The following is a 27,748-nucleotide window of genomic DNA, read 5'->3' as shown; positions in this document are numbered from 1 at the left end:
ATAACGTGGACCTTACTATAGCACGCTCGAGTCCAGTGCTGAGACTCCAACCTCATCGAACAAGATTTTTTGAAGCTAAGCCAGAGCATGTCAGTCGTCACTGACAGGTGATACATTTGAAGAATTACAAATTGAAGGAGAAGAAGTAATCAAGTGCATGAAGGAGTGGTGTGAGGCTAATGAGTTGACAGTCAACGTAAAGAAAACATCCTATATGAGCTTCAATATTGGCTATTTAGACACTTAAATTTTGCTGTGGATTCAACAAGTATAATGCCAGTGGAAGAATGTGGATTCTTGGGAATCAATGTTGATGTAAGACTGAAGTGGAACAGTCACATTGATCAGGTGGTAAAAAGGCTCAATGCAGCGGGGTTTGCAATATCAAGATTGATAAGGGAGGTGGACCAGAGGATAGTTCGAATAGGTAACTATGGATATTTCCAGCCAGCTCTAACGTATGGCCTGATATTGTGGGGTGCGGCATCCGCTTCATTGATGGCCTTCAGAGTGCAAAAACGGCTACTGAGAATGATGTTTAGGAAGCCACCAAGAACCCCATGCAGAGAGTTATTCAGGGAAGCTAAGATCCTGCCGTTGCCATGTCTGTATATCCTAGAGGCTGCATTGTATGGATTTTCCCGCAAGGACGAGTGGACTACAGGCGCCACCGTACATGGCTACAACACACGGGCAACGAATATGCTCAGACTCCAACCTCATCGAACAAGATTTTTTGAAGCTAAGCCAGAGCATGTCAGTCGAAGGATCTTAAACGCACTACCAGTGGACATTCTCGATACTTCAAATAGAAGAACATTCAAGAGGAATTTGCTACAAGAGAGATGTTTCTACAGTTTACTGGAGTTTTTCTCATATACAGTATGAGAAATAAACCTAGTGAAATATTATAATAGTTAAGATGATGTCATCTTTATTTTTTGGACTTCAAATATTCACGGAGATTTTGATGACCTGACAGAGTGTATGATTTTATTGTAACTGACAAATGCGAAAGATTTAATGTAAAATGTACATGCATGAATAATAATATTATTATTATTAAGGCAGCTATCTTTAACGTAACTGCCGCTAGCGCTTGTGTGGCGACACCAGGCACTAACGGACTACGGAAGTCAAAACTTGAAGTGTTTTCTGTTAAAACAACACCAAAACCAGCTCTGTACCTTGTTTAATAAGATTTATATGAATTTTCAAAGTTGTCAAGTCCTTTTTGAATCACCCGGTATATTCTGTGGCTCTCTATCATCTAATATTACTCAAATAAACATGAATGACCAGTAGAAAAGATTGAATATGAGGAAGCACAACGGGAATAGTTTCCTGCTCTTTCTATCGACCCAGGTGGCTATTTCCTGTGTGGTCATCACAGTACCGAACTCGTCGTGATTCCGCGACTTTCTGCTACCGTCACTTGTCTCGTTCTCACTGCCCGTCGCGTACCCTTCCTCCTCTGTGCTCTCCGGGTCCTCCTTCCTATTTCTCTCTCGTTTCTTCTTCAGGTCCTCCAGCGCTATTGCCAGGTCTAGCGATTCGAAACGCTGAAATCAGATTTCATCGAATTAGAATAGGAACATCGAGAACCAACTGCATGATCACAATGGATGCGTACATGTGCTAGTATTATGCTAGTATATTTTGGCGAAATAAAGTTTCTTTCTTTCTAGTGCACGCTATAGTGAGGTCCACGTTATAATGACAGTATTTGATCAACTTTGGTTTTGCTATCCTTGTCTATCATTCGATAAAGCCGGTGGTACTATCCTTTTCTAGGTCCACAACGATGCCAATTATGTTTTTGACAGTGTAGGAATATAATTAATTGATGCAGAGGATCGGCATCGCTATTCTTCTATCTTTATCCACTGCCATTATAACGTGGACCTCACTATAGGTTATTCATGACCAAGCGAGCAGATAAGAAACAAAATCAGGAAAGAGCAATATGAACACTCACACTGAGCGCGTGTACTTGCTGGTTGCTGGAGCTGCTATACTCCGTACAAAATTACTTCCTACTTGGGATGGACATGCGCAACAGAGAAGGCACACAGCGGCAGGGATACAACGGCGGCTATGTTGCCGTTTTGAACAAGCCAGTGTTCTCTAATTTCCAGTGAGTATCAACCGCCCATGTTAAACTTAGGAAGTTTCCTCTCTGCAATCACAGACTCGACTGACTCTAATCGACAACTGCGTTTCCACCTATGACTCTATCCATCCCTGTAATTGGCTGACCTCCCTCCATTTCTCTGCGCCGCAGATTCCTCCAAGTCTGACGTAATTTTGTACGGAGTATACATGTGTGCAAGTCACTACGTGTTTCAATGGCAGTATCCAGATTTTGTTTTTCGGCTCATGCATGATTTGATATGATCTCAGATTTTATAATGCCCTTCCGTCATTGGTAAGAGACCTAGATGCCACCCAATATAAAGATAGAGTTAGAAAAGGCCTAATAAGAGGTGGACTTTACAAGGTACCTGAATTTTATAACATTTCAGAATCTATGTAAATCTGGTACTATTGTGTATGATCTAGGCTGTGTAAATTTAGTTTGTAATCTTGTTTCAGAAGTTAATTTTCGATGTAATTGTGTTTTAGATGTGTAGACTTTTGTATTGTTGATTGTATACTTGTGACAATGACTAATGTTTACTGTAAATCAAATGGTGATAAAATATATTTATATTTTCTTTGAAGTGCATTTGCACATATACACATTCAATATGATCACACCCTAACAGTAATCAATTGAAATAAGTAAAATAATGACTTTATTTGTTGAATAATATTCGAAGTCCCAACAATAATATCATTATTACACTTTATCATATCATGGCAAATACAGAGAATAACTCAATTTTAATAGAATGCATGCATCTATTCTGTTACTATTATACTCTGAATAAAACAAGAGGAGTCTTGAGCAAAATATAAAAATTTAATATTGAAACCTGCTGAATTGTGTAATATTGCGACTTTTCAAACAAGATAATATCACCAGATATACAATAACTTATCCTGAAAGTTACAGTATAATATCTAAAACTTATTGAAGGGTTTCCATACGTCATATGAATCACTCTGTATATTCAATAATAATGATCATAATACATACGTCTATCAAAATTCGAAAAGGAAACAGAAGGGCTAGGCCTGTTGGTCCTTTCTGATTATGTGAATAATTTGTGTATAATTATAGAATGTAAAATAAATAATAATATATACCGTACTCAATGATACCTAATAATATATTCAATGGGACAAACCTGCATTGAAAGTGTTGACAGTGTTGTCAAATTGAATATGTCCAGCCATAAAGGGGATTACATCAAGAAAGGATTGCATAAGAGATGGGCGTCGACTCTCAGATTCTGATGTTACCTGGTTTCACAATTGTGAACTGAAATGTCGGTATTGAATTCATACTCCATCGAATGAATTCAAATGGATGAATGAATGAATTGGGTGACCAACCTCGACGCTGAGTGTGAATCAATAAATGAATGAAAGAATGAATTGTGAGTGAATGAATGCATTGCGTGACCTACCCCGACGCTGAGCGTGGTGTTCTTGTTAGCTTTGGCGAGCCGCCGATTGGCGAACTTTCGCATTTGTTCGGGCGACGCGGGACACGAGGATGTGCGTCTGCGCAGTGTGTGCGGACTCAGAGCCGTTTTCAGAATAAAACGACTCGAGGCCTTTTTCAGGGCGATTTTCTTCAATCTAACACACAAAAAATAGAGCATTTCAAATATGATTTCACCACCATTGTAAGCTAAATCGTAAATAACAATAATTGAAAAGGAATCAGAGCAGTTTTTAGAATAAAACAACTCCGAGGTCTTTTTTTCAGTGCAATTTACGTCAATCTAACACACAGAAAGCAGAAAAGATCTTCAATGTGATTTCATAATCATGTAAAATAAAAAAAATATATATATAGTTTCGGAATAAAACGACTCGAGGCTTATATTGTTATATACTTTTTTAGTGCCATAGTGCATTCTGGTGACGTCAGCACAGGTAGCACCAATAAAAATTTGTTGATTTCAGCTGATCTATATCAGCTAGTGTTTTTATTGGTGTAGGAGCCCTACCTCTGCTGACGTCACCAGAATGCACTATGGCTTTGTTTACGGAGGTAGTGCCTGAGCACCACGCCCATTTCATTTTTCATAAGCTGATCCTAAGCTTATTATAACTTTATTTATATGGAAACAGTTAAGGTGCGATTCCTTGCAGGCATGTCGAGACGCGCAGCTATAAGCAGGCGTGTCGAGACGCGCTCGGCTATAAACAGTCAGCCCGAGACGCGTCGTTACAGACGTTACGGCTAGAGCACATAACCTAAAAATTAGATTCTATGACTCATCTGATTTTTATGTTGTATGAACGTTATGGCGACAGATGAATTAGAAGTGTTGGCTACTATATTGCTTTTATGATTCATATGTAATGAATCATCGATCCAATAAAATATGTATAGGTTATGTGCTCTAGCCGCGATGGCTCTAACCACGCGTCTCATAACATAACATGGACCTCACTATAGGCTTGTTCAGATGGGGAGTCCGATCTCACTAGGCATCAAACCTGCAATCTATGTAGAAATCAATCTGAAAAAACAAACCAATTCAGGCTTGTTCAGTTATTTACAGGAGAGGTCCAAACAATTTCTAAAATAACAGAGAGATTTGAAAATGAGGGCGAGCTACTTACTCTTGCCTGTGTATACAGTTGACAAAAGCAAATTCGACCAATGAGAGGAATATGAAGGCGGTGCATCCTATGAACCACACATCGTTCGTTCTGAAGTAGAGCAGACTCAAATCACCACGAGATCCTGGCTTCGATGATAGCAGTATGAACGTCAACATAGTGCTTGTACCTAATAAATAAAAATTATTAAATATAATTTATTGAAAAGTAATTAATTAATGGGAGTAATAGTGCCTGTCTGCGATACCATACCCTATTATTTTAAGCGAGCATATATATTTTTATATTTGGTTATTTATATGGTTATTTATGTCCAACGAAGCGAGCATATATATTTTTATATTTGGTTATTTATGTCCAACGGAACTCGGAAACGGCTCTAACGATTTTGACGAAATTTGGAACATAGTAGGTTTATGATAAAAATTTGATTGCACTAGGTCTCATCCCTGGGAAAACTCGATGAAGGTTAATAGGCTAATAATTATTCATCCTTGGAAAAACAGATGATGATAATTTCGTCGTCTGTCGATAACAGGAGATGCGTGTGTCTGTGTGGGAGAGAGACAGAATTATGTTCAGCTGTGTAATAAATCAGCTTATCTCACGAGAAATATTATCTAGAAATTTTAATCTACTTGATCAAAATAATCTGATTTGTTGACATGACATGGTCTATCATTCTAAATTATAGTATATCATAATATTTTCAAAGTTAATCATTATTTTACAGTTTTAAGTGATTAGTGAGCGTTATTTTGTTATTCAATTTGGTTTGTAAACAATCTAAATGAGAACTTTTCTGTTTTCAAATGTTTGGACTGAAATTGGATCTGAATTCAAGTGTATGGAACAGGTTATGTTCCATACACTTGAATTCAGATCCAAGTAGGTTATACTTTTGGACTATTTATAGTGTATAAATCAAACTTCGGGGAAGAAACAGTTTTGGGCTGTGTCTGTTAGTCCTTCCCCAATCATATTCAAATCAAATCAAATCAAATCAAATGTTTTGAATCTCTCACACTGAAGTTGACACCACGCCATTAGTGTTGAAACATGTTTGAGATTTTCACAATAAATAAGTGATATTTTTCACAACCCAGTGTTTTCGTTATCAAATCATTTATTGAATCATGGAATACATTCGAATCCATCAAATAATAGCTAATAGCTAGAGGAATTTCAAAATGTATTATGCATTTTGTTTTTATTGAAATTGTATTAATTTTGAACTGGAATAAATTGAAATTAGCCGATTTGAGTTTCGATAAATAAAAAATATCTTTATTGTCACAGAATGTTTACACATTATAGACAACGAAATGTTTGGTAACTCTAGTAAATACAAGGCAAAATGAGCCTACAACAACAAGCACACAAAGTCAATTTTACAAAGTTCAATACATCTATTACCACTCTAAATTAGGTATCAATTATTTTTCCCAATCACTTATCAACTACTTATATATCATTTATCATATTGATTATATATACATTTTCCAATTTATAGAAAAATAGTCGGCTATTTTATATGGGATTTCTCCTATTAAAGCTTCCTTTACTTTCAACTTAAAATCGCTTTTACATAAAGATTTTATAGTGGCAGGCAAATCATTATAAAGTTTCACCGCCATATAGGGATTTAGTTTTTGAGATGCATTGTGCTGATACCTAGGAACTCTTAAGCTATTTTCATTTCTTGTTGCATAATTATGGTGGTGTCTATTCACATCAAATTTTTCAATGTTAAAGTGTACATATACAACTGTGAAATAAATATAGAGAGCTGGGAATGTCATCACTCTCATTTTTTTAAACAAAGGTTTGCAGCTTTCACGGTATTCTGCATTGCATAGGAGCCTCATTATCTTTTTTTGCAACCTGAGAATTTTGTCTCAGGATTATTCCCCCAGATCATAACACCGTAACAAAAGAGGCTCTGTACATGAGCATAATAAACCTTGAGCAATATTTCAACTCCTACACATGTTCTCAACCTTCTAATAAGATAAAGACCTTTTGAAACGTTCTTTATTACATAGTTGATATGATGATTCCATGTCAGGTGTCTGTCAATCCAGATACCAAGAAACTTGATTGCCACAGGACAGCTACTGGAATCATCATTTTTTCTAAACGTGAAATATCTAATACGTGAAAATTAGATATCACTAATTTTGTCCTCATTCAATGAAAGGTTATTCGCCGAGCACCAACCTTTTATCTCTCTTTTATTTGTCTGGAGGAATGTATGTTTTGCAATAAATTAGTAAGCATTCTACTTACCAAGAGACACCCTGGTGGGTATTGAGTTAGGCTCCAGCCAAAACGTCATCCATGACAGGATAACTAGTAGAACACTTGGCAGATAGTAGTCCATCAGGTAATAACCGAATTCTCTGGCTAACACAAATGTCAGCACTAGTGAACTGTAGCTATAATCTGCAATCAACAAACATAAATCCAGGTCGAAATTAGTAAATAAGATTGTAACATACATAGCTATTAAGTATAAAGAAAATAATTAAAAATCTCAGTACCCTTTTTTAAAAATATTTTATCACGACATGTTCGGTCAATTATGCCATAATCACAAGACTTGAAAATGGCATAATTGACCGAAACATGTCGTGATAAAATATTTTTAAAAAAGGGTACTGAGATTTTTAATTATTTTCTTTATATTTATATTACAAGTAGCCCTATACAGGAAAGAGATAAATAGCTATTAAGATTTGGTCATCAGTTAATAAGATTTAAAAACATACAAATCAAGTTAGTGTTGTATATTGGCATTGGAAAAATCAAACAAAAAAGAATGAAATGTAGGTAACAAATAGACAACATTTAGGCACTAGTTACTTGATGCCAGTGTATAAGTCTAGTTGATAGACTAGTCAACTACACCATCCTGAAACATTCCAAGAAATGTACTAAATTGGACCCATGTTGTGAAAATGTCTCAACAACCATTGAATATATGAACTTGAGATTTAATTTAACAGAATGAAGATTTTCTGATCATTTGTTCTTTAAATATGGATAGATACTAGGGTGACTTGAATCATCTACTATCTACTATAGAAGGCGGTGGAAAAAGAGAAGTAGCAACCATGCTGGCCTATCTTTTCCACTTTATTCTTTACTGATTCATACAATAAGTACATTATCAAAATGATAGGGAGAGAAAAAATAAGGTAACCTTGTGCTATTCCTCTCCCAAATTTAGATAAGGTTACACATAGTCCGTAATAGGTCAAGTCTTCACAAATTTTAGTCCTTATTTATTTTCACAAAATATATTTTTCGCCACACTGCACAGAAAGCAGCTGTTTTCCAGTCCCTACGTAGATCTGAAAGACATTGTTTGCAGACGACTCTCGTCTGACTTCAGAAAAGGGTTTCTTTTCCGGTCTAGGCCAGAAAGTGGTCTCTTTCCAGCCGGTCATGGAAGTTGTAGTTGATAAGTCATCCTCTAGATCGGGCGAGTGTCCACTTTCTTCCTCAGCTGAAGTCGCCATGATTTCAGTTCGAGTTTCAAATCAAACTAATTCAGCATTAGCTTCGCAACCAGTTTTATTCAATTATTTATTGTTGATTAGCTCATTCCAAATTTTCAAAAATGCTTGAAGATGACGACGCCCGTGATATTCCTAGTGAAATTTTAAAAGAATCTAAAATCCTGACTGCAAATCTTCTACCACTAAAATCAAGAGATAGGTACGATAACAAGTATTCTTTATTTTGTATTCTTCATTTATTTTGTTAGCAATACCTGTAGTGTGGCGAAAAATATCGTTCGCACCACGGGCAAAAATGTTTTTCCGGCTCTCAATCTTTTCTAGTCCTTGGCCTACGGCCTCGGACTTGAAAACCGATTTCGAGCCGGAAAAATAGCATTTTCTGCTCTAGGTGCCAAATATACTATTTCCTCCACCTAGTGTTTTAAGTACTTACTTTACTAAAGTAAATACTAAAGTGTCACTTTTTCGCTCTCGCTACTAAAAAACAGAAAAACTCCCTACAGAGTAAAAGTAACTCTATTTAAATAACATCTCTATTTTGAAAACTTACATTGAAATAGGTTAGAAGGTCTAAGCTCAGATGAGGAAGCATAAAGATTAGTCATTGAACCAACTAAATTCAATACCTCAACCAGAAATTTGATCAACATATGAAATATATGTTTTCCTCCACCTACTGTCTAAAGTACTTACTCCCTGAAACCTAATACTAAAGTGTCACTTTTTCGCTCTCGGTAGTAAAAAACAGAAAAACTCCCTAGGGAGTAAAAGTGACTCCATTTAAATAACATGGGGAGCATCTCTATTTTGAAACTTACATTGTAATAGGTTAGAAGGTCTAAGCTCAGATGAGAAAGCATAATAGAGGTGTCTGTCATTGAGTCAACTGAATTCAATACCACAACCAGAAATTTGATTAACTCATGAAATATATGTTTGTATGATAATTATTATATTCTTATATTAGTAGACGATAAAAATTTATACAGTTTTTAAAATATTTTATTTTATTCAAAATACCAGCCAACAAATATTTTTGATCTGCAATTCAAATCTGAACCGCGTGATCTGGAGTCAGCCATTTTTGGTAGCTGCCTCAGCTGATAATTGTTACAACTTTTTCCGATAGATAGCGCAATCGGCAGTGCCAATCAGACGACCGGTTTTTAGGTTTTAGATTTAGGTTATGTTGTTAGGAATCATTGTCACCAATACGTAAGTTATTAGAATGATTTTATTTGCAGTTTCTATGAAAAAATGTAGATGGAGGAAAAATGTTGTGTACATCACGAGCGAAAAATACTTTTTCTCCCTCAGGAAAATTGTTGCCCTCGGCTTCGCCTCAGGCTTCAAACTTTTTCCCACAGGGAGAAAAAGTCGTACTTTTCACTCTAGATATACAAATAACTATTGTATGCTAAAATTATTACATACTTCATATTAGTATACTATACAAATTTAAAAATATTTTTTAATATTCCATGTTATTCAAAATACCAGCCAACGAATATTTCCCATCAACTACTAATCAAATTACGCGAACTTCATCATAGTTGTAGTTATGAGTCGGCCATTGTTGTTACAAATTTTGCTGACAGATAGCGCATAGCGCTGTCGGCGGTGAACTGTGATTACTGCCAGCTGTTTACTTCTTAGGTTATGTTGTAAGTTGTAAAAAATTGTTACTGGTCCGTAAGTTAAATTATTTTATTTGCAGTTATTATAAAAATTTAGGTAGAGGAAAAATGTTGTGTACATCACGAGTGAAGAATACTTTTTCTCCCTCAGGGAAATTGTTGCCCTCTGCTCCACCTCAGGCATCAATCTTTCCCCTCAGGGAGAAAAAGCGGTATTTTCCATCTAGATTTACAAATAACTGATTAAATTTAGATGTTTCAAAACCAAACATAGAAGAAATATTTCACATAACACTAAAATAGGAAATATTCACATATTAAAGAAATAATTTTGAAGGACAAAAAACAAACTTTAATCTGATGACCTAATAACCTAATAAAGTGGACCTAATTATGGTTAGTTTTCAACAAAGGGTTTTATCCAGTTCACTCTAACATATTTCCACTGAGTTTATAATGTGAACCTCACTGTAATTAAGGATAGAGCTATCTGCTTTGTATAATGGCAAACAAGGATAGCAACACCAATGTTAATGAGGTGCTCACTTTATAACGTGGACCTCACAATAGGATATTGAAACAAATTTAATGCTACTTACAGGTATGTGGATTGACGGCACTATGCTGAACACAGCAGTTATCCTCACTACTCAACGTGCTCATATCTACCAGGTAATATTCGGCCAGACTCGGGTTATTATTCGGTATCAGAGCTGGAGCTGTGGCTTCCCATTCTAGTACTACGTTGCTAGTGTTGTAGCGCCCTAAAAACATAATAACACTTATTTACTTTTATTTTTAAGGCTACTGAAAATATTGAAACACAATGTATCACGTACACTTTCATTTTATCACAACATAACTAGTAGTTCTGTAAACAGTAGACCTCACGCAGTATTCTCATCCACAAGGACCTGATTGAAACTATAAGGTGCGTACAGATATACGCGCCGCGAACATGAGCAATTCACTTTTAATCAGCTGATTATATCTGTAGTTTTACAGAAACGGTAAGATACAGATATAAAAAGCTTAGCATCAGCTGATTAAAAGTGAATTGCTCATTTCGCGGCGCGTAAATCTGTCCGCACCTATAGACCTTATGGAAATACAGCAATAGACTGGCTTCTCCACACATCTGTGTAATCACTTGTCAGCTGATTTATGATGAATAATTCTATAGTCTGATTTTTACTCTAATATTGGCATATGAAGGAGGCTCCTTTTTCCTTTTATAATATATTATCCTTGAAATGAAAAATTTCCAAAAACCTTGTATATAAGTCGACGCGCAATTAAAAAAGGAACACACCTGTCAAATATCATGAAAATCTATTACCGCGTTTCGCCGTAAATGCGCAACATATAAATATTTAAACATTTAAACGTTATGAGAAATGCCAAACCGTCGACTTGAATCTTAGACCTCACTTCGCTCGGTCAACTAGTTTCAACGCTTCAAAGATCCATTCTCAAGTGTCACCTGATAAGACAGCTCTTGATAAGTTGAAACTAGTTGTGTTGAGATGAAATTAAGTGGTACGTGATATATTCTATTGTGTTTCAAATAAAACTTACTATATCTTACAGTGGAAAATTAATTTTCACAAAATATAATAAATAATTTAGGACCTGGACTCACAGGGAGCGATCTGCGGTCAGAGCGGTCTTAGGTATCTATATCTATATCCTCCTAGAACTCCGTGCGGCCAGCGATCAGAGCGGTCTTGAGAATCTATATCTACATCCTTCTAAAACTGCGGGCAGCGATCAGAGCGGTATTAGCAGACTATGACTACATCTACAAGGTGCACCAGAGAAACTTCCTTTTTTGGAAAAAAATCCCACGCGGTGAATTGGTCGTGTAGAGGGGCAGGAGGGGTCGCATCTGGAGGAGGAATTTTTCAAATTTATCCTCCCTCAAGTAAAGTAGCCATCATGCTCTGGTCTAGAGAGCAGCGGGCCTTTTTAGTAGAGAGCTTCTTTTCTAATGGTCAATCACCTACTGCGCTCGATTTGAAATTCCTTCTCACAGACTCGTTCCTGGCCATAATAGTGAAGTTGTGTTTCTTTTCTGGCTCAAAATTTTGCAAAATTACTCATAAATTCCCAATTTATAGAGATCTGAGTGAAATATTTTTGTTTTTAATCAGTTTTCAAATATCAAAATTTTTAGTTTAGTCATTAGTTTTGAAGTGGAAATTGGACTTTTTGAAGTGAAAGTGAAATCTTAACCTTACCTTCTTTTTTGAAACTTTTATTTGTAAAAATTTGGGAGAAGACAGTTTTGGGCTATGCCTGTTGTCTTCTCCCAATCATATTATAATTATGATCTGTAATTGCCAATGAAATAATAAATAAATAAATAAATAGATAAATAAATAAATAAATAAATAAATAAATAAATAATAAATAAATAAATAAATAAATAAATAATTCGATTCAGTCGTGGGTTAACTCATTTCAGGAGTGTGAAAGTGTCGCTAAACCCAGAAATGGACTTCAACGAACCATCAGAACTCTATAAAATATCGAAAGAGTGAGGCAGTCAGTTGTGCGTTCTCCCCGGCGTTCGGCTCGCAAACACGCAGCTGCTATGGCAATGTCTGACTCCACTGCTCGGACGAATTTTCCATGAAGACCTTCAACTTCATTCCTATGAATTGGCTGTTGTTCAAGAATTGACTGAACGCGATTTTGTTATCCGTCAAAATGCATGTGATATGCTGATTGACAACCTACCCGAAGACGCGGTCATTTGACAAGGCTCATTTGCACATGCGTTTCCTAAATGCGATTTTTTATGGGGTTATTTGAAATCCCTGGTTTATGTCCATCAACCACGGACCATAGCACACCTCAAGAACAACATTCGCGACGCCATTGCCAACATACCGATTGATATACTGCAACGAACTTTCAAAAATAGACTTCATCAGTGTATGCGCAATGGGGGTCGCCATTAGTCTGATGTCATTTTCAAGACTGCATGGAAAAAAATTGAGATATTGTATTCTCATTTGAAAAAGATTGAAACAATATCTAAAGTACTTTTGTCTTTATTGGCCTTTCAAATAGGTAAGTTTCTCTGTCGCATCCTTTTAAGACTGCTCTGATAACACCAAATTCTAATCGTGTGTTGATGGGGAGGATATCATTTTATATCATTTTTAGAGCACAAATTGGATTAATAGGAAATTTAGAGACAGAGATACGTGCTATTCTATTCGATACGTGTTATGAGGCATGAAAACAACAGTGCAAAGGGTAGAGTACTGATCAAGCTTACAATCTTACATGAATCCATGATCAGATGACATTTTTGCTTGTCAAACGGAAATTTTCCTTGCTTCATCTGACATAAGGTTGTGGTTTTCATTCTGAAACAGAAGAAAAAATGTGGAATACAATGAATAAGAAAATAACCAAACAAATTCAACAAAGTGTTCAAGTGCTTTAATAACAGAATATTGCAATATTATAAAAAGGAAATCGTCTTGGTCCAATCAAAGTGTGATAACGACTCATTAGCAACAAGTATGTAATTGGAAAAAAAATCTTTGGAACTTAATCTTAACCAAAATATAATCAAAAGCTTATCTCAAAAATTATGAATAAATCATTGAATATAGTACTGTTGGCTGAAGAAAGTGTTGTTTGCAAACAGGAGTAAAATTCATCCAGAACCACAACTCAACTGATATACTTATCTAAAATAAGTTTTCCTCTACCTACTGTCAAAAGTACTTACTTTACTCCCTGAAACATGATACTAAAGTGTCACTTTTTCGCTCTCGGTACTAAAAAACAGAAAAACTCCCTAGGGAGGAAAAAGTGACTCCATTTAAATAACATGGGAAGCATCTTTATTTTAAAAACGTACATTTGGAATAGGTCAGAAGGTCTAAGCTCAGATGAGTAAGCATATAGAGTAGTCATTAAACCAACTAAATTCAATACCTCAACCAGACATTTGATCGATATATAAAATTTATGTTTGTATGCTGAAATTATTATTACAAACTTCATATCACTATACTAAAAAAAATGTATATAAATATATTTTTCTTTTATTCCATGTTATTCAAAATATCAGCCAACGAATATTACTTATTAACTAATCAAATTTGAAACGGGAACTTCATCATAGCTGTAGTTTTGGCTGTCATTGTTGTTACAACTTTAGCTGACAGATAGTGCTGTCGGAGGAGAACTGTAATTACAAGCCAACTGTTTCTGTTTACTTTTAAGATTATGTTGTAACACATTGTTTGGTCACATACGTTTTTAAAAATTATTTTATATGCAGTTTTTATAAAAATGTAGGTGGAGGAAAAATGTTTTTTCTCCCTCAGGAAAATTGTTGCCCTCGGCTTCGCCTCGGGCTTCAAACTTTTCCCTCAGAGAGAAAAAAACAGCACTTTTCACTCTAGATATACAAATAACTATTGAATAATAATAGCGGAGAAGATTTCAATAGAAGAAAGGGAAGGAATGGTGTAAACTTATTCGATTTAGTTTGCAAAATTACAATATTAATTATCAGTTTTTTTATGTTTTGTTAAGGTACCGTATTTTTAACAGCTGCTAGTTCTTTATTCAATCATAAAGAAAATATAGCAAAAGGAGATATCCCATACATGTTTGTCGTTCATGTTCCAAATTTCACTGTTAACTCAAAACGATATTCATAGTTGTTCTTTTTGTGAGGCTATATGTGATGCTGATAGTCTCTCATAATGTGCCGTTCTTACACTCTCACCCGCCAAAACAGTAATAATAGACAGTAGTCGACAGTAATCGGCATGAGTTAACAAAAAGTCTGCTTGAAATTCGGAACATAGACGACTTTACCTTGGGATATCTACTTATGCTATCTTTTCTCTATGATTTAATGTAGTGATAATGTTTAAATCTTTTCTCTATAATTTAGTATTTCAAATTTCAGTGCTAACTCAAGCCGATAGTCCTAGTAGTTATTTTTCGTGAAGCTATGTGATGCTGGTAGTCTCTCATACTGTGCCGTTCTTACACTCACACCCACCAAACAGTAATAATAGACAGTTGTCGACAGTAATCGGCTTGAGTTAACAAAAAATCTGCTTGAAATTCGGAACATAGACGACTTTACCTTGGGATATCTACTTATGATGTCTTTTCTCTATGATTTAATGTAGTGATAATGTTTAAATATTTTCTCTATAATTTAGTGTTTCAAATTTCAGTGCTAACTCAAGCCGATAGTCCTAGTAGTTATTTTTCGTGAAGCTATGTGGTGCTGGTAGTCTCTCATACTGTGCCGTTCTTACACTCTCACCCGCCAAACAGTAATAATAGACAGTTGTCGACAGTAATCGCCTTGAGTTAACAAAAAATCTGCTTGAAATTTGGTACATTAAAGACCTATATACCATGGGATATCTTCTTATGCTATCTTTTCTCTATGATTTAATGTAGTGATAATGTTTAAATCTTTCCTCTATGATTTAATGTAGTTATAATGTTTGAATTTACAAATCTGAATTAATCAGTATACCTTGTAGTGAAAAGAACATCCCCTTCAGGCAGAATGGACACGAGGTGATCCTTGTTGGACATGCCTTTCATGACTAGGCTATCTCTCTCGTTGGCAAAGTAGATGTGTGGCGCCCAGATGAACTCCAGAAGTCTTTTCTCCCCTATCAGTTCGCTGTGGTTGCTCAGATGGTCGTATCTTAACCGGTGGTCTCTCCAGCGCAGCTGTAGCATCATATGCACCTTGAATTGCTGAAACAACCAGATTCCAATGAGTTACATTGTCGAAAAATAGCATAAAAAGATATCCCATGGTTTGTAGAATTCATTCAAAGTTTGGAAGTTTTGTATCGAATTATGGTGTTGTGTATCATATCAAGTAAAATATCGGGGCACCGAGCTTCGCTCGTTATTTTTATTTTATTAATAAACAGAACACAATTCTCTAAATAGATCGTGTTTATATTTTACAGCTGGCTATACGTCAGCATATGAATTTCGGGGATGCGATATTTTGATTTTTAACAGAATCACTCGCTCACTTTTTACTATCCACAGACGACGAAAGTCTCAGCTGTTTCAGCCAAGGATGAATTATCCTTTTAGGGCCTTTTGCACAGTGGCAGTTGAAACTAAATTCCATTTTAAACTGGATTAAATCCGTATCAAGTCTAGTTTGTTTCATTTTGAGTTTAAGCCACCAGCAGATTTAATCGAGTTTAAGCTTTGCCTGTGCAAACGGCTCTAAATGTCGTTCAGCGAGTTTTTCCAAGGATGAGACCTAGTGCAATCGAATTTTTATATCATAAACCTACTATGTTCCAAATTTAGTGAAAATCGTTAGAGCCGTTTTCGAGATCCGTTGAACATAAATAACCAGATATAAAAATATAAAACAGATAAGCAGAAATTGCTCGCTTAATATAATAGGATAAGCTATCAAATAGACTATCTATTCTATAGTCTACTAATAGACTATAGACTAAATAAGATAATAGACTTCAAAGTAAATGAGATCATTGAAATACATTGAAAATTAGTAATAGATTCCTAGAAGTACAGTACCTACATTGATTGAACAAAAAGATCATGAAATATTAAGCATGTAGAATGTAGAGACTTGTTACATACTATAATCATTCATGGTCACATATTAGCTGTACAACTGTTGATGTAAGGAACATAATTATTGGTTTTCAAGTAAATTGCTACTCTATTCATTTTATTTTATAGTGAAAAGCTTACCTGATTTTATTGTATTTTAAAATTGAAATTACACTGAATTTGAAACAAAATCATTTTGAATAAAACTTATCTTTGATAAACTAAATTTGATTTTTAAATCAAAATTATTTGTTTAGAAAATAAATCATTTATTTGATTAGGTAAAATCAAATAAATCAATTTTTAAATCATTTCTTAAACATAGTTTGATTTTGAATTGAACTTATTCTTGATAAGTTTTTTATGTAAATATTTTTTTTTTTTGCAAATAAATCATCATCATTTGAGATATAGCTCTACAATCATTACAATTCAACAAATCATTAAAATGATACTCTTATTAGGTAGAGTTTCTTTATTATAGGCGGTGTTCAAGGATCATTTCTTAATCTCTTTATGTAAAACCTGCGTTGAATTCCGTAGTTACATTGAATTGCAAAATAAAAATGAAAAGACAGAATTGTGAAACGGATTACAATAAAACTCAACACCGTATGAATCAACTCAAAAGATTTTGATTACCCGTTTCTAATTACAATGTCAAACTGGATACAACCTGCATTCGAATCAATATGTCAAGCAGGTATATTTTAGAAGTCGTTCATGAATAGATTTGATCAGATTCCGAGTCGGCAAAACACACATGTTTTCTACAGTGAGATCCACGTTATAATGGCAGTGGAGAAAGATAGGACTGAGTTGCCAGTTCTCTGCCTTCCCACTGTCTTCTATATAAAGAATAGCTGATAGCAGTAAAAATGTAAATAAATAAAACTTGTTTTATTTTATGGCAAATAAAGATCTTGTATTTTTGAATTCTTGTATCTGATGTAAATTCTTGTATTAACTGATGATTCTGGTTTAAAATAAATTATCTTGAATGAAAAAGACTAAGAAATTGTCAAAAACCACAGATTTATTGATACTTTAGAAAGACCGGTTTCGGTTATTACACCATTGTCAATCTCTGATAAACTTTTTTAGATAATCATTGTTTAGTTCATCAACTAAAAGTTTATCAGAGATTGACAACTAAAAAAGTTTATCAGAGATTGACAACTAAAAAAGTTTATCAGAGATTGACAACTAAAAAAGTTTATCAGAGATTGACAACTAAAAAAGTTTAGCAGAGATTAACAATGGTGTGATAACCGAAACCGGTCTTTCTAAGTATCAATAAATCTGTGGTTTTTGACAATTTCTTAGTCTTTTTCATTCAATATGAATAATTACCACAATATCAACTTCTAAAATAAATATCAACTACACAAAAAATAAATTATATTTTATTCGTCAAGGAAATATAATTCTCGATACTTGAATAATACTAAAACTTTGTGGAGCTAGAGAAGGATAACGCTATCTGCTTTGTCGAATGATAGAAAATGATAGCAACACCAATGTTAATCAAATACTGCCATTATAACGTGGACCTCACAATAAATAGATTTGTGAGCACGCGCGCGCGTGTGTGTGTGTGTGTGTCACACATGTTAAGCATGTTATGTGAACAGATTTGAGCAGCATAAGTTGGATTGGATGTGGGTGAAGGTCAACAGGCTCCAAATTCTCAGAATCGAGTGGCATTTTTTAGGTCGACCCACGCATCTAGGTGAGGTCAAGATTTCACATTTAGACTCTTCAAACAATCCTGATAACAAATCAGAGCATTGTGAGACTCACGTTGTGAAGTCAGGTCAAGATTTAACATAAGACTCTTCAAACAATCCTGATAAGAAGTCAAAAGTACCTATAATGTGACTCAAATTATAAAGTCAGGTAAATATTTAAGATAGGACTATTCAAACAGTACATACAAGAAATCAGAGCAGGCCTGTATATAGTGAAATTCAAGTTATAAAGATAGCAGCTGATATCCTGATATACATTGGTTCACTATCCTTGTCTGTAGCTCTATCTTTATTATTAAATCATGCTACGATATATTTTCACAGTGAATATTTGAGTTAATTATATTCATCAGTAGTAGTTCTGTGAAAAGTAGACCTCGCACATTTATAAACCGCAGCCTCCTCTTATACCTCCTCATCAGAGTAAATCGTGTCTGTATGTCGTGTCGGCGGGATATCGGTGTGAAAACGGCTAATAGCTGTTCGGGTTGTTGTATCAAAAATGCTAACATCAAAAGCTAATCTCCTTCAAGACATACTGGCAACAGGACAGCCCGAGTTCAAAGTAGAGAAAGTTCGAGAGACAATACTATGTTATTTAAGTTATTAATTGCATGCGTTATTGCACGCAATCAATAGTTCATTTAATAGTGCATAAAATTGCATTCAATGAGGCATTCAATTAATAGTCAACACAGCAGCTGATTTTTTACCAAGTTACATTGAGGTATTGAATTGCATGCGTCATGGCATGCAATTTATAATCAACTCGACAGCTGATTTATGATGAATCTATAGTCTGATTTTTACTCTAATATTGACGTATGAAGGAGGCTCCTTTTTCCTTTTATATTACTCTTGAAATGCAAAATTTCCAAAAACCTTGTATATAGGTCGACGCGCAATTTGAAAAGGAACATACCTGTAAAATTTCATGAAAATCTATTACCGCGTATCGCCGTAAATGCGCAACATATAAACATTTAAACATAAAGAGAAATGCCAAACCGTCGACTTGAATCTTAGACCCCACTACGCTCGGTCAATAAGAAGAAGAGTAGGCCTATATATAGTTAGTTATAAAGATAGCAGCAGATATCCTGATATACATTGGTTTACTATCCTTATTGTCCTTACACCAAGCTCTATCTTCATTATTAAATCATGCTACGATATATTTCCACAGTGAATATTTGAGTTATCAAATTTATCATCATAACCAAGAGCAAGAGATTTGGCAATTTAAGGGGGCACTGCTGATATTGATAAGGTTTAGAGATGAATTGTATGGCATTATTAATAGAAAATTAGACCCACCCTATGAGCATGTTTAACTGTCGGTCCCGGTTGATACATAATTTACCCATTGATGACAATTACGTAATTATAAAGGCGAGGTAGAACTCAGGTCAGGGATTCCTCACCAATATTTATTATTAGACTCACCTTATAAATCGCTTTTACAAGAGAAGGGACAAGATTTGAACCATATAGTGAATAATGTCATAGATAAAAGATAACATTAGAAGATATTCCATGGTATAGGGCGTTTATGTTTCAAGTTTCAAGCCGATTACTGCTGACTACAGTCTACTATTAAGCCAGTTACACACACATCGGTTTCTGGACGTACGATTTTTTGCCGTCCTTATAAATTCTATTACATTAAACAGATAATTTCAAACAGACGATGTTTGTCAAGTTTCGTTTAATCGTATAGAATTCAAGCCTAAGAGACAACCAGCGTCACATAGCTTCACCAAAAAGGACTATCGGCTTGAGTTAACAGTGGAATTCGGAATATAAACACCCTACATCATGGCATATATTCTTATACTATTTTTCATCTATTGTATCGCCATCTTTGAATGGACGGATTCAAGGATCCAAAGGTTCAAAGAACCCCCCACGTCAAACATATGGTGAACCCTGTATCAGCATAAATGATACAGTATCACCACATAATGATATTGGATCACCATAAATGATACAGAATGAACGAAATATGATACAGTATCATCTCTACTTGATACACAACACCATAATTTGATACAAAACTTCCAAACTTTGAATTTTTCAACATTTTTGAACTTTGAATGAATTCCACAAACCATGGGATACCTTCTCATCCTATTCTTTTTCGACGATGTAATATAATTGAACTTGGGTTGTTTCAGCAATTCAAGGTGTAAATTATAACTCTTTTGGCGAGACTGTAAGAACGGCACAGAATGAGAGACTGATCACCTTCACATAACTACTAGGACTATCGGCTTGAGTTAACAGTGGAGTTTGAAACACAAACACCCTACATCATGGCATATCTTCTTATGCTACAGTATCATCTCTACTTGATACACAACACCATAATCTGATATAAAACTTCCAAACTTTGAATGAATTCTACAAACCATAAGATATCTTCTTATACTACAGTATCATCTCTACTTGATACACATCATTATAATTTGATACAAGACTTCCAAACTTTGAATGAATTCTACAAACCATGAGATATCTTCTTATGCTACAGTATAATCTCTACTTGATACACAACATCATAGATACAAAACTTCCAAATTTTGAATAAATTCCACAAACTATGGGATATCTTCTTATGCTATCTTTTATCTATGATAATAATTCTGCAGAGGCAGGGTGCTTACCAGGTTCTGCGCCTTGACAGATTTGAGAAAGAAGACGAAGATGCGCGCGCGCACCACTAGGGGTCCGCCATCAGGGCTGGCCGGCCGCAGGTGGCTGTCATAACTGCACGGGTTCGTAATGGCGGACAACACCTCTGTCGGAGTCAGCCGCGCATGCGGGTTCGGCCGCAGCAGCGACACCACACACCTGTAATCGAACACATCGTACAACATACACTCCATATAGTGAGGTCCACGTTATAATAAACGTTTATACAACAATTTTATAATAAGGGTGTCTAACACACGAGTTAAATTTAGCTGATGTGTTGCTACGCTCTCTCACTAGTGTCTTGACTATGCATCTAACTCGTGCGTTGAAGACCCTTATAATAAAACTGTTGTATACATGAATTTAACTACGAACTCTGAAGCAAAATATCACATTGCTGACTTGTTGTAAGGTTAGAAATCAACCTACTATAGTGAGGTCGTCCAAGTTATAATGGCAGTGGAGAAAGATAGGAGATCAATGTTGCCTATCCTCTGTCTGAGTAAAATGGTAAACTTGCTTATCAAATTTTGTATTTTAATCAATTAAAAGGAAGGATTCAATGACTGTCGCTACTTCTGTTATATTTCGTTTTTTTCCTTCTCATTTTTCTATTTCTATCTTGTTTTTGAAGTAATCTATATTAATTTTTACTGTGCTCATCTATTATACCTACTTTTAGTTTTACATTAATACTTACCGTATAGATTATTCATGTACAGTGCTATTTTGTTTTGTACCACTATGGGTCTTGTTAGACTCAGTGGAAATTGCCATATTGTATAAATAAATAAATAATTTGGTGGTTATCGATTAGCCATCTATTCGATGAGATTTCTTAGTTATGGAAAAGGCTTCCATGTCATTACCAGGGTAGAAACTTTCAAGGTAGGCTGTATAAAATTTCTAGTCGAAAAATTTCATATCATCTTCACGGTAGAGATTCTCGATGTGTGATATTGCAATCTAGAAATCCAGTGATAAGTATAATAAAGTGGGGCTATATAAAATCAATGTTTGGATTCATAATTGACATCTTTTTGAGAGGAATGTTGGGGCCTATTTCATTCTAAGAAGTGACTGAAGCTTATACAGTAGATATAGTGAGGTTCACGTTATAATGGCAGTGGAGAAAGGTAGGAGATCAATGTTGCCTATCCTCTGTATTCTCAACGCCTTCTATAGACGGTAGCTGATACAGGTTTATTGATGTAGGCCTAATATTAACTGTTCATTCTCGTTTAAAATAATCAATTATATTCTATTAAGCAAGAAACATTTCAATAATTTATTACATAATTAAGATGAAATATTTTGTTAATTAATTATTAATTCTACATTGTTAAAAGACGATCTGGTAACAGAGCAAAGCGAGAAAGAGATAGCCGCTACCTACTTTGTTGAATGATAGACAAGGATAGCAATACCATTGCTAATCAAACACTGCCATTATAACGTGAACCGCACTATAGTGTCTTAACTCTACATCTAACTCGTGCGTTGAAGACCCTTATAATAAAACTGTTGTATACACAATTTTATCTACGACCACAGAAGCAATTGGTGTCACATTGCTGACTTGTTATAAGGTTACAAAGCAACCATCTAGCCTATAAGGTAAAATTATTAGAATAACAATAGGTAAAAAGCTACTCAGGGAGAGTGAACAGTAAACTAGAAATGAAAACTTGAGATACTGAAAAAAATATCGAGTGACCTGGCTGGCTCAGGTCTGGTGTCAGAGTTTTCAGGTCGCAACTGACCAATTTCAGGGCCTCTGACATGACCTAACGACTATTTTTTAGGCAGCCGGGACCTGCGGGATTAACGTATCCATCCGAAACAAGGGTGTGGCCTGTGAAAAATATCTCGCCCGGGCTGGGATCCGAACCCGGGTCTCTAGATTACAAAGCCAGCAAAAATCTAATCTAAGGCGTTGGGTTTCGGCAGAAAGTACAGCCATTGAGAAACATTAACGTAAGTAGATATCCCATGGTATAGGGAGTTTATGTCGTAACTTTCACTGTTATCTCAAGCTAATAGTCCACGTAGTTCTTTCCCTTGAAGCTGTATAACTCTGGTAGTCTCTCATATTGTGCCGTTAATACACTCTCAACCGGGCAAAACAGTAAAAGTCGACAATAATCGACAGTAATCGGCTTGAGATAACAGTAAAAGTTACGACATAAACTCCTATACCATGGGATATCTACTTACGCTATTGTTTCTCTATGGTACAGCACACAAGTAGAAATAAGTAAATCATGGATCACATATATTTTATAACTTGTTGGTTCCTATGAATGGTTTAGTATTTGCTTGTTTATTCTATTAGGTACAGAAAACATTTAGGTGCATAAAATGTATTCATTCTCCACTCCAAAAAATATATTATGTATAAGCACTGGAGCGGAACAAAGGGAAAAGATCTGTCTGATAATATATTCAGTTCAGAAAACATTTTTCTTGTAGTGCATTTCGAACAAATGACAACTCAATTCACGTTGTGCCTGATATCTTCACTAATTTGTTTACATTACTGATAAGAAAGCTGTTCCTGATAACAGACAGAGCTGATTGCTTATTCTGCGAATGCAAAAAGCGCAGAATGTAACAAAAGGTACCTATAACTGTAAGTTGGCACATACAAAGAATGACAAGTGCATGAATGACACCGAGTACACAAACGTACGTATTTCAATTTGTGTCGTGACCGAACATAAATTAAACCGTTCAATACTAATAGGTGTCCTGACACTTTCAAGACCGACTATAACTTGGGTTTTCCAATGCCATAAATTTTCGCATTTCTCTTAGTCTGGTTTGTGCAAATATGACGGCAAAATATTCTATAGGAAATAGTTGAAGACCTTGACTTGATATTCTATTCAGATTGGCTGAGTTGATTTGATTGATAAATTCATCAGATTAATTTTGTTATTTTTTTGTGCACGTGCTTGAAAAATTGGGCTAAACATGGCTGTTCTCAAGACTGAAGATTTCAAGAGAGTGAATTATCACATCACAAGAAAAGAATACGGAAAGACTTTTTCAAATACCTAATCATAATCATCAATGATTTGATTGTTATTATAGATGATGATATGAGTATTTAGATATTCCATGAAGAATGTAGAGCTTATTAGATCACTAATATTGCTACCCTTGGGGATCTACCTAGCACCTTCACAGCATGAATAGCAAAGCAGATTTGTTTTATTGTAATTAACTGGAAAACTTTGACAATTCCTATCTGGGAGCCCCAGTCCAAAGCAACGACTTCAAGTATAAGCATTAAATAATAATATGTTGAAGACGAACTAGACACTTTCGCCACCAATAAGGTACGGTAGAAATTTTGCTTTTATTGAATGGAATCGTCTACTTTAATTAATTCATTCTTGACTGAGTTAAAATGCTCTACTCTCTTATTTGATATTAGAATAATCAATCTCAACTAATTTATTTATTTATTTGAGATACATATGAGGGCACAAGGATAATAACCCATTGCTCTCTTAACACATAATACAAGTAAAACAATTGAAAATGCAATACTTTATACAAATTTAATATTGAAAGAAATGAAGTCTTTACAAAAAGTAGACTACTAGAATGCTTTAGATCGAATATTTTGGTATTAATAAAAAATAGAGACAGCAATTTACTCTACGAAACTAATGTATTATCGAGAAACTCAAAGGCGAAACCTTTACAAACATGATGCAATGAAATGATGACTGTATCATTACTTGAAATTCTTGAAAGTCGTAAATCTAACTCAGGTTGATAAGACGCAATTAAAATATTAGTGCGGGACTTGAATGGCTCACTTAGCTTGACATATTCGTTTTTTTGCAACATTACATTTTTTCATACAAGAAAATCAGATAGAATATGAAATTTGCAAGTTTTGAGACACGAATGATAGAATTTACAATATGATGGGCAACAAAATGGGCAGTTTTTCTAAAAATTCAAGATCACATATAGATCAATAGAAGTTTTAAAATCCGAATAGAGTTTTAGTGCACAGAATTTAATCCAATTATTCAATAGACACAGTACAATCATTAAAAAGTATTTTCTATTCAATCATGGCTTATTCAATTTTTATACTATGTTCAATTATTACAATAGTTGGCGACGAGGATTAAAATGAAATGCCAACAGTTACAATAAAATAATTAATTGTGATGAAAACAATTAGATAATTAATTGAAAAACTAAGATTAGATTAGTTTGTGTTGAAAAACTAGAGTACTGCAAGTAGTATTAAATACAGCCAATCATAATCGGTCAATAAATTGTTTATGTTATAAACTTCAAATCAACTACTTGAAGGACAATTAATTTCATGCAATTGTTGAGTATTATAGCCTACATATAACATTAATATGCACTGCTAATATAAACATGAAATAAATAGATAATGTAATACAAGGAGAGATTGAGCAAAAATTGAATTGAGTATGGTACGGTACTTGCTTGAATAGAAGATGAGAGAAATATATAGGCCTAGACAGTCAGAGCCTTTGACAATCAAACAATTATTGTTCAAGTCAGTTTGAGAACGTGATTCATGATTGCCCTACATTCAGCATAAACATACAAATCATAAACATAGATTCTAAGATGCAAGAGGATCACAATACTTTTTTACTGCAGTGTGTGATTTGTTGATACTGCATAATTGATGCTGATCTATTGTGATGCAGAGGATCACAAGAATTTTTTATTGCAATGTGTAATTTATTGATATTGCATAATTTCACATTTAAAGTGTTAACTGATTAAATGAATTTTATTGAAATGTGTAAATTAGTTGGTATTTCAATTTTTAAGTCTTATCCAATTAACTGAAGTCTTCTAGAAATGTATGCTTATTTGAAATTTTGATTTCATAGTCTTATTACAAAATACAACAGATAGACCTTCATCAAAGTTATTAAGACTTGACAAAAAAAATGTTTTTTGAATGAGAATTTTTATATAATTTGAGGATTACCAGTAGTAACTTATTTTGGGATACGGTACGAGAGTTTTAATTGACTTTTTAAGCATAATAAAAAAAACTGAGAGGCTGTGAATATATTATTTAAAATTATCAAATAGATGATGGTATTAACTCAATTAGTACAATGAAATACCTGGAGTAACATTACTAGGAATCATCAGAAAACTTCATAATTTTTATTTCAAGTTTTATAACTATAATTAAAACTGGAAAGATAGATTTGTATAATTTTAGTAAAAGATGTATAAAATATAATTGAAGATAATTATCAACCCTCTCAATAGCTCCAAGAGCTATTGCTACCAATAGCAATTTTCAAGCAGTAAATTTTATCTTGAACAATTAACCACTTACCGTACCTATTAATCTTGTTAATGCCAATTTCCGTCATAGATACAGGTAGATCTATTAAGAATGAATTGGTTATTCATTAATTTAAAAAATAAGACTAGGCTATTGAAGACAAAACTGAGTTACCATTCTACTTGTTAATTTACATCTAATCTAATAGTATCAACTTGATTATTTGTAGTGTTTTTGGAAGAATAATTATTTTCCTATGTTTTAAGTTACGGTTACGGAATATTAGCCAAAAAGCGGATGTAAACTATTAGAATTGGTTTTGTTTCTTATACTTCGATGCATTTCACCTTCAAACTTGCATAACCCCATTGTGGTAATTTATAGTTTCTAATTGGACAGAATAATAAAATATTTATAGATTTTAAACAAATAAATCCGATTTGCGAGGACAAATCCAGCAAAGTAAAGCAATCAATCACATAGTAAACAATAAGAAAATCCACCTGAAGATGAGGATAGATTGTACGACAACACAACAAAATTTGGACTTTTAAAATCGATTCTAATGAGAATATATTGTTGTTGATTACTTACGCTGCATTTAACTTTTGTGTCAGTGAACAAATCACATAAATTTGAAACAAAACACACAACCTCATGGCAATGAACAAGAACTGTGGTATACATGATAACTGAATACAAAATTTATGATAACATGTTGCTTGACAGCTGGATCCAAGCCTGTTGCTTTGCTCCAGTTGCAGTAACATAACAGAAATTAAAATTTAGTTCCATCTTGAAAACATAGGTTTCCATTCTCGTTTATTGCAATTTTTCCCAATATTATCATTATCGTACTCAAATTGGTTGTTCTCAGTGTATTCTTAATAATTTTTAGTTATTAAAACACACAATTTAAGGAGATCTATGATAATTGCTAGTAGTGTTGTTTTGGTAGCACATGGACTATGAGTTGTGGCGCTTATTTTGAAATGAAGCTTCTGAATAGTACGCTTTTATGGAATTAAGAAAATAAAACTGATCTAATCGTACGGTACGGTAGTATAGAAGTTGATTCAGTATAATAGAACCGATAATAAATAAAACTATTTTTATAATTCTTTGAATGATGTATGAGAATAATATTTTTAAACCTGAAAATAGGTCTACGCCATAAATATACGTTCCCAGCATTTTTCTGCGTTTTCTCAACTTCTTTGAGAAATGATAGACAGAAAATATTCAAATTTGGTAGAGAAGCTTAGCAAAAGTAGATAAATATTGTATCAAGTAGTGTTTGAAATCTGTGTACACACAACATATTGTAAACCCAAAGCAGCATTTACACCAACGTTATTAACAAAATGTTAATACTTGATGCTTGTAGTTATCCCACTGGAAACGCTGCTGCATCGTGGTCGCCCATCTTTAGAATGATACTCTTCTACCGAG

The 27,748-nt window shown here is 34.3% G+C and overlaps 1 protein-coding gene across 1 annotated transcript; it reads right to left on the bottom strand.

Annotated features, from left to right (window-relative positions):
* Positions 1-1,176: 1,176 nt before the first annotated feature.
* On the bottom strand, positions 1,177-27,069 carry LOC111064226 (pH-sensitive chloride channel 2). Its single transcript, XM_039433777.1, has 9 exons — positions 26,891-27,069; positions 20,946-21,132; positions 15,447-15,676; positions 13,208-13,290; positions 10,510-10,674; positions 7,036-7,191; positions 4,747-4,915; positions 3,576-3,750; positions 1,177-1,562 (listed from the first exon to the last, which is right to left on the bottom strand). The coding sequence occupies exons 1-9, from the start codon at positions 27,064-27,066 to the stop codon at positions 1,281-1,283; spliced, it is 1,623 nt and encodes a 540-aa protein (XP_039289711.1). The 5' UTR covers positions 27,067-27,069; the 3' UTR covers positions 1,177-1,280.
* Positions 27,070-27,748: the final 679 nt, after the last annotated feature.

This window comes from Nilaparvata lugens, chromosome 8, assembly GCF_014356525.2.
Source record: "Nilaparvata lugens isolate BPH chromosome 8, ASM1435652v1, whole genome shotgun sequence".
Lineage (NCBI taxonomy): Eukaryota > Metazoa > Arthropoda > Insecta > Hemiptera > Delphacidae > Nilaparvata > Nilaparvata lugens.
This window is presented reverse-complemented; position numbering and strand designations above follow the sequence as displayed.

Excerpts from the sequence above, each read along its gene's own strand:
- LOC111064226 (XM_039433777.1), bottom strand. The coding sequence starts at position 27,066 with ATGTTACTGCAACTGGAGCAAAGCAACAGGCTTGGATCCAGCTGTCAA. Across the intron at positions 15,677-20,945 it reads CTGTCAAGGCGCAGAACCTG|CAATTCAAGGTGCATATGAT; the intron begins GTAAGCACCCTG and ends TGGTTGTTTCAG. Across the intron at positions 1,563-3,575 it reads ACACCACGCTCAGCGTCGGG|CGTTTCGAATCGCTAGACCT; the intron begins GTAGGTCACGCA and ends ATCTGATTTCAG.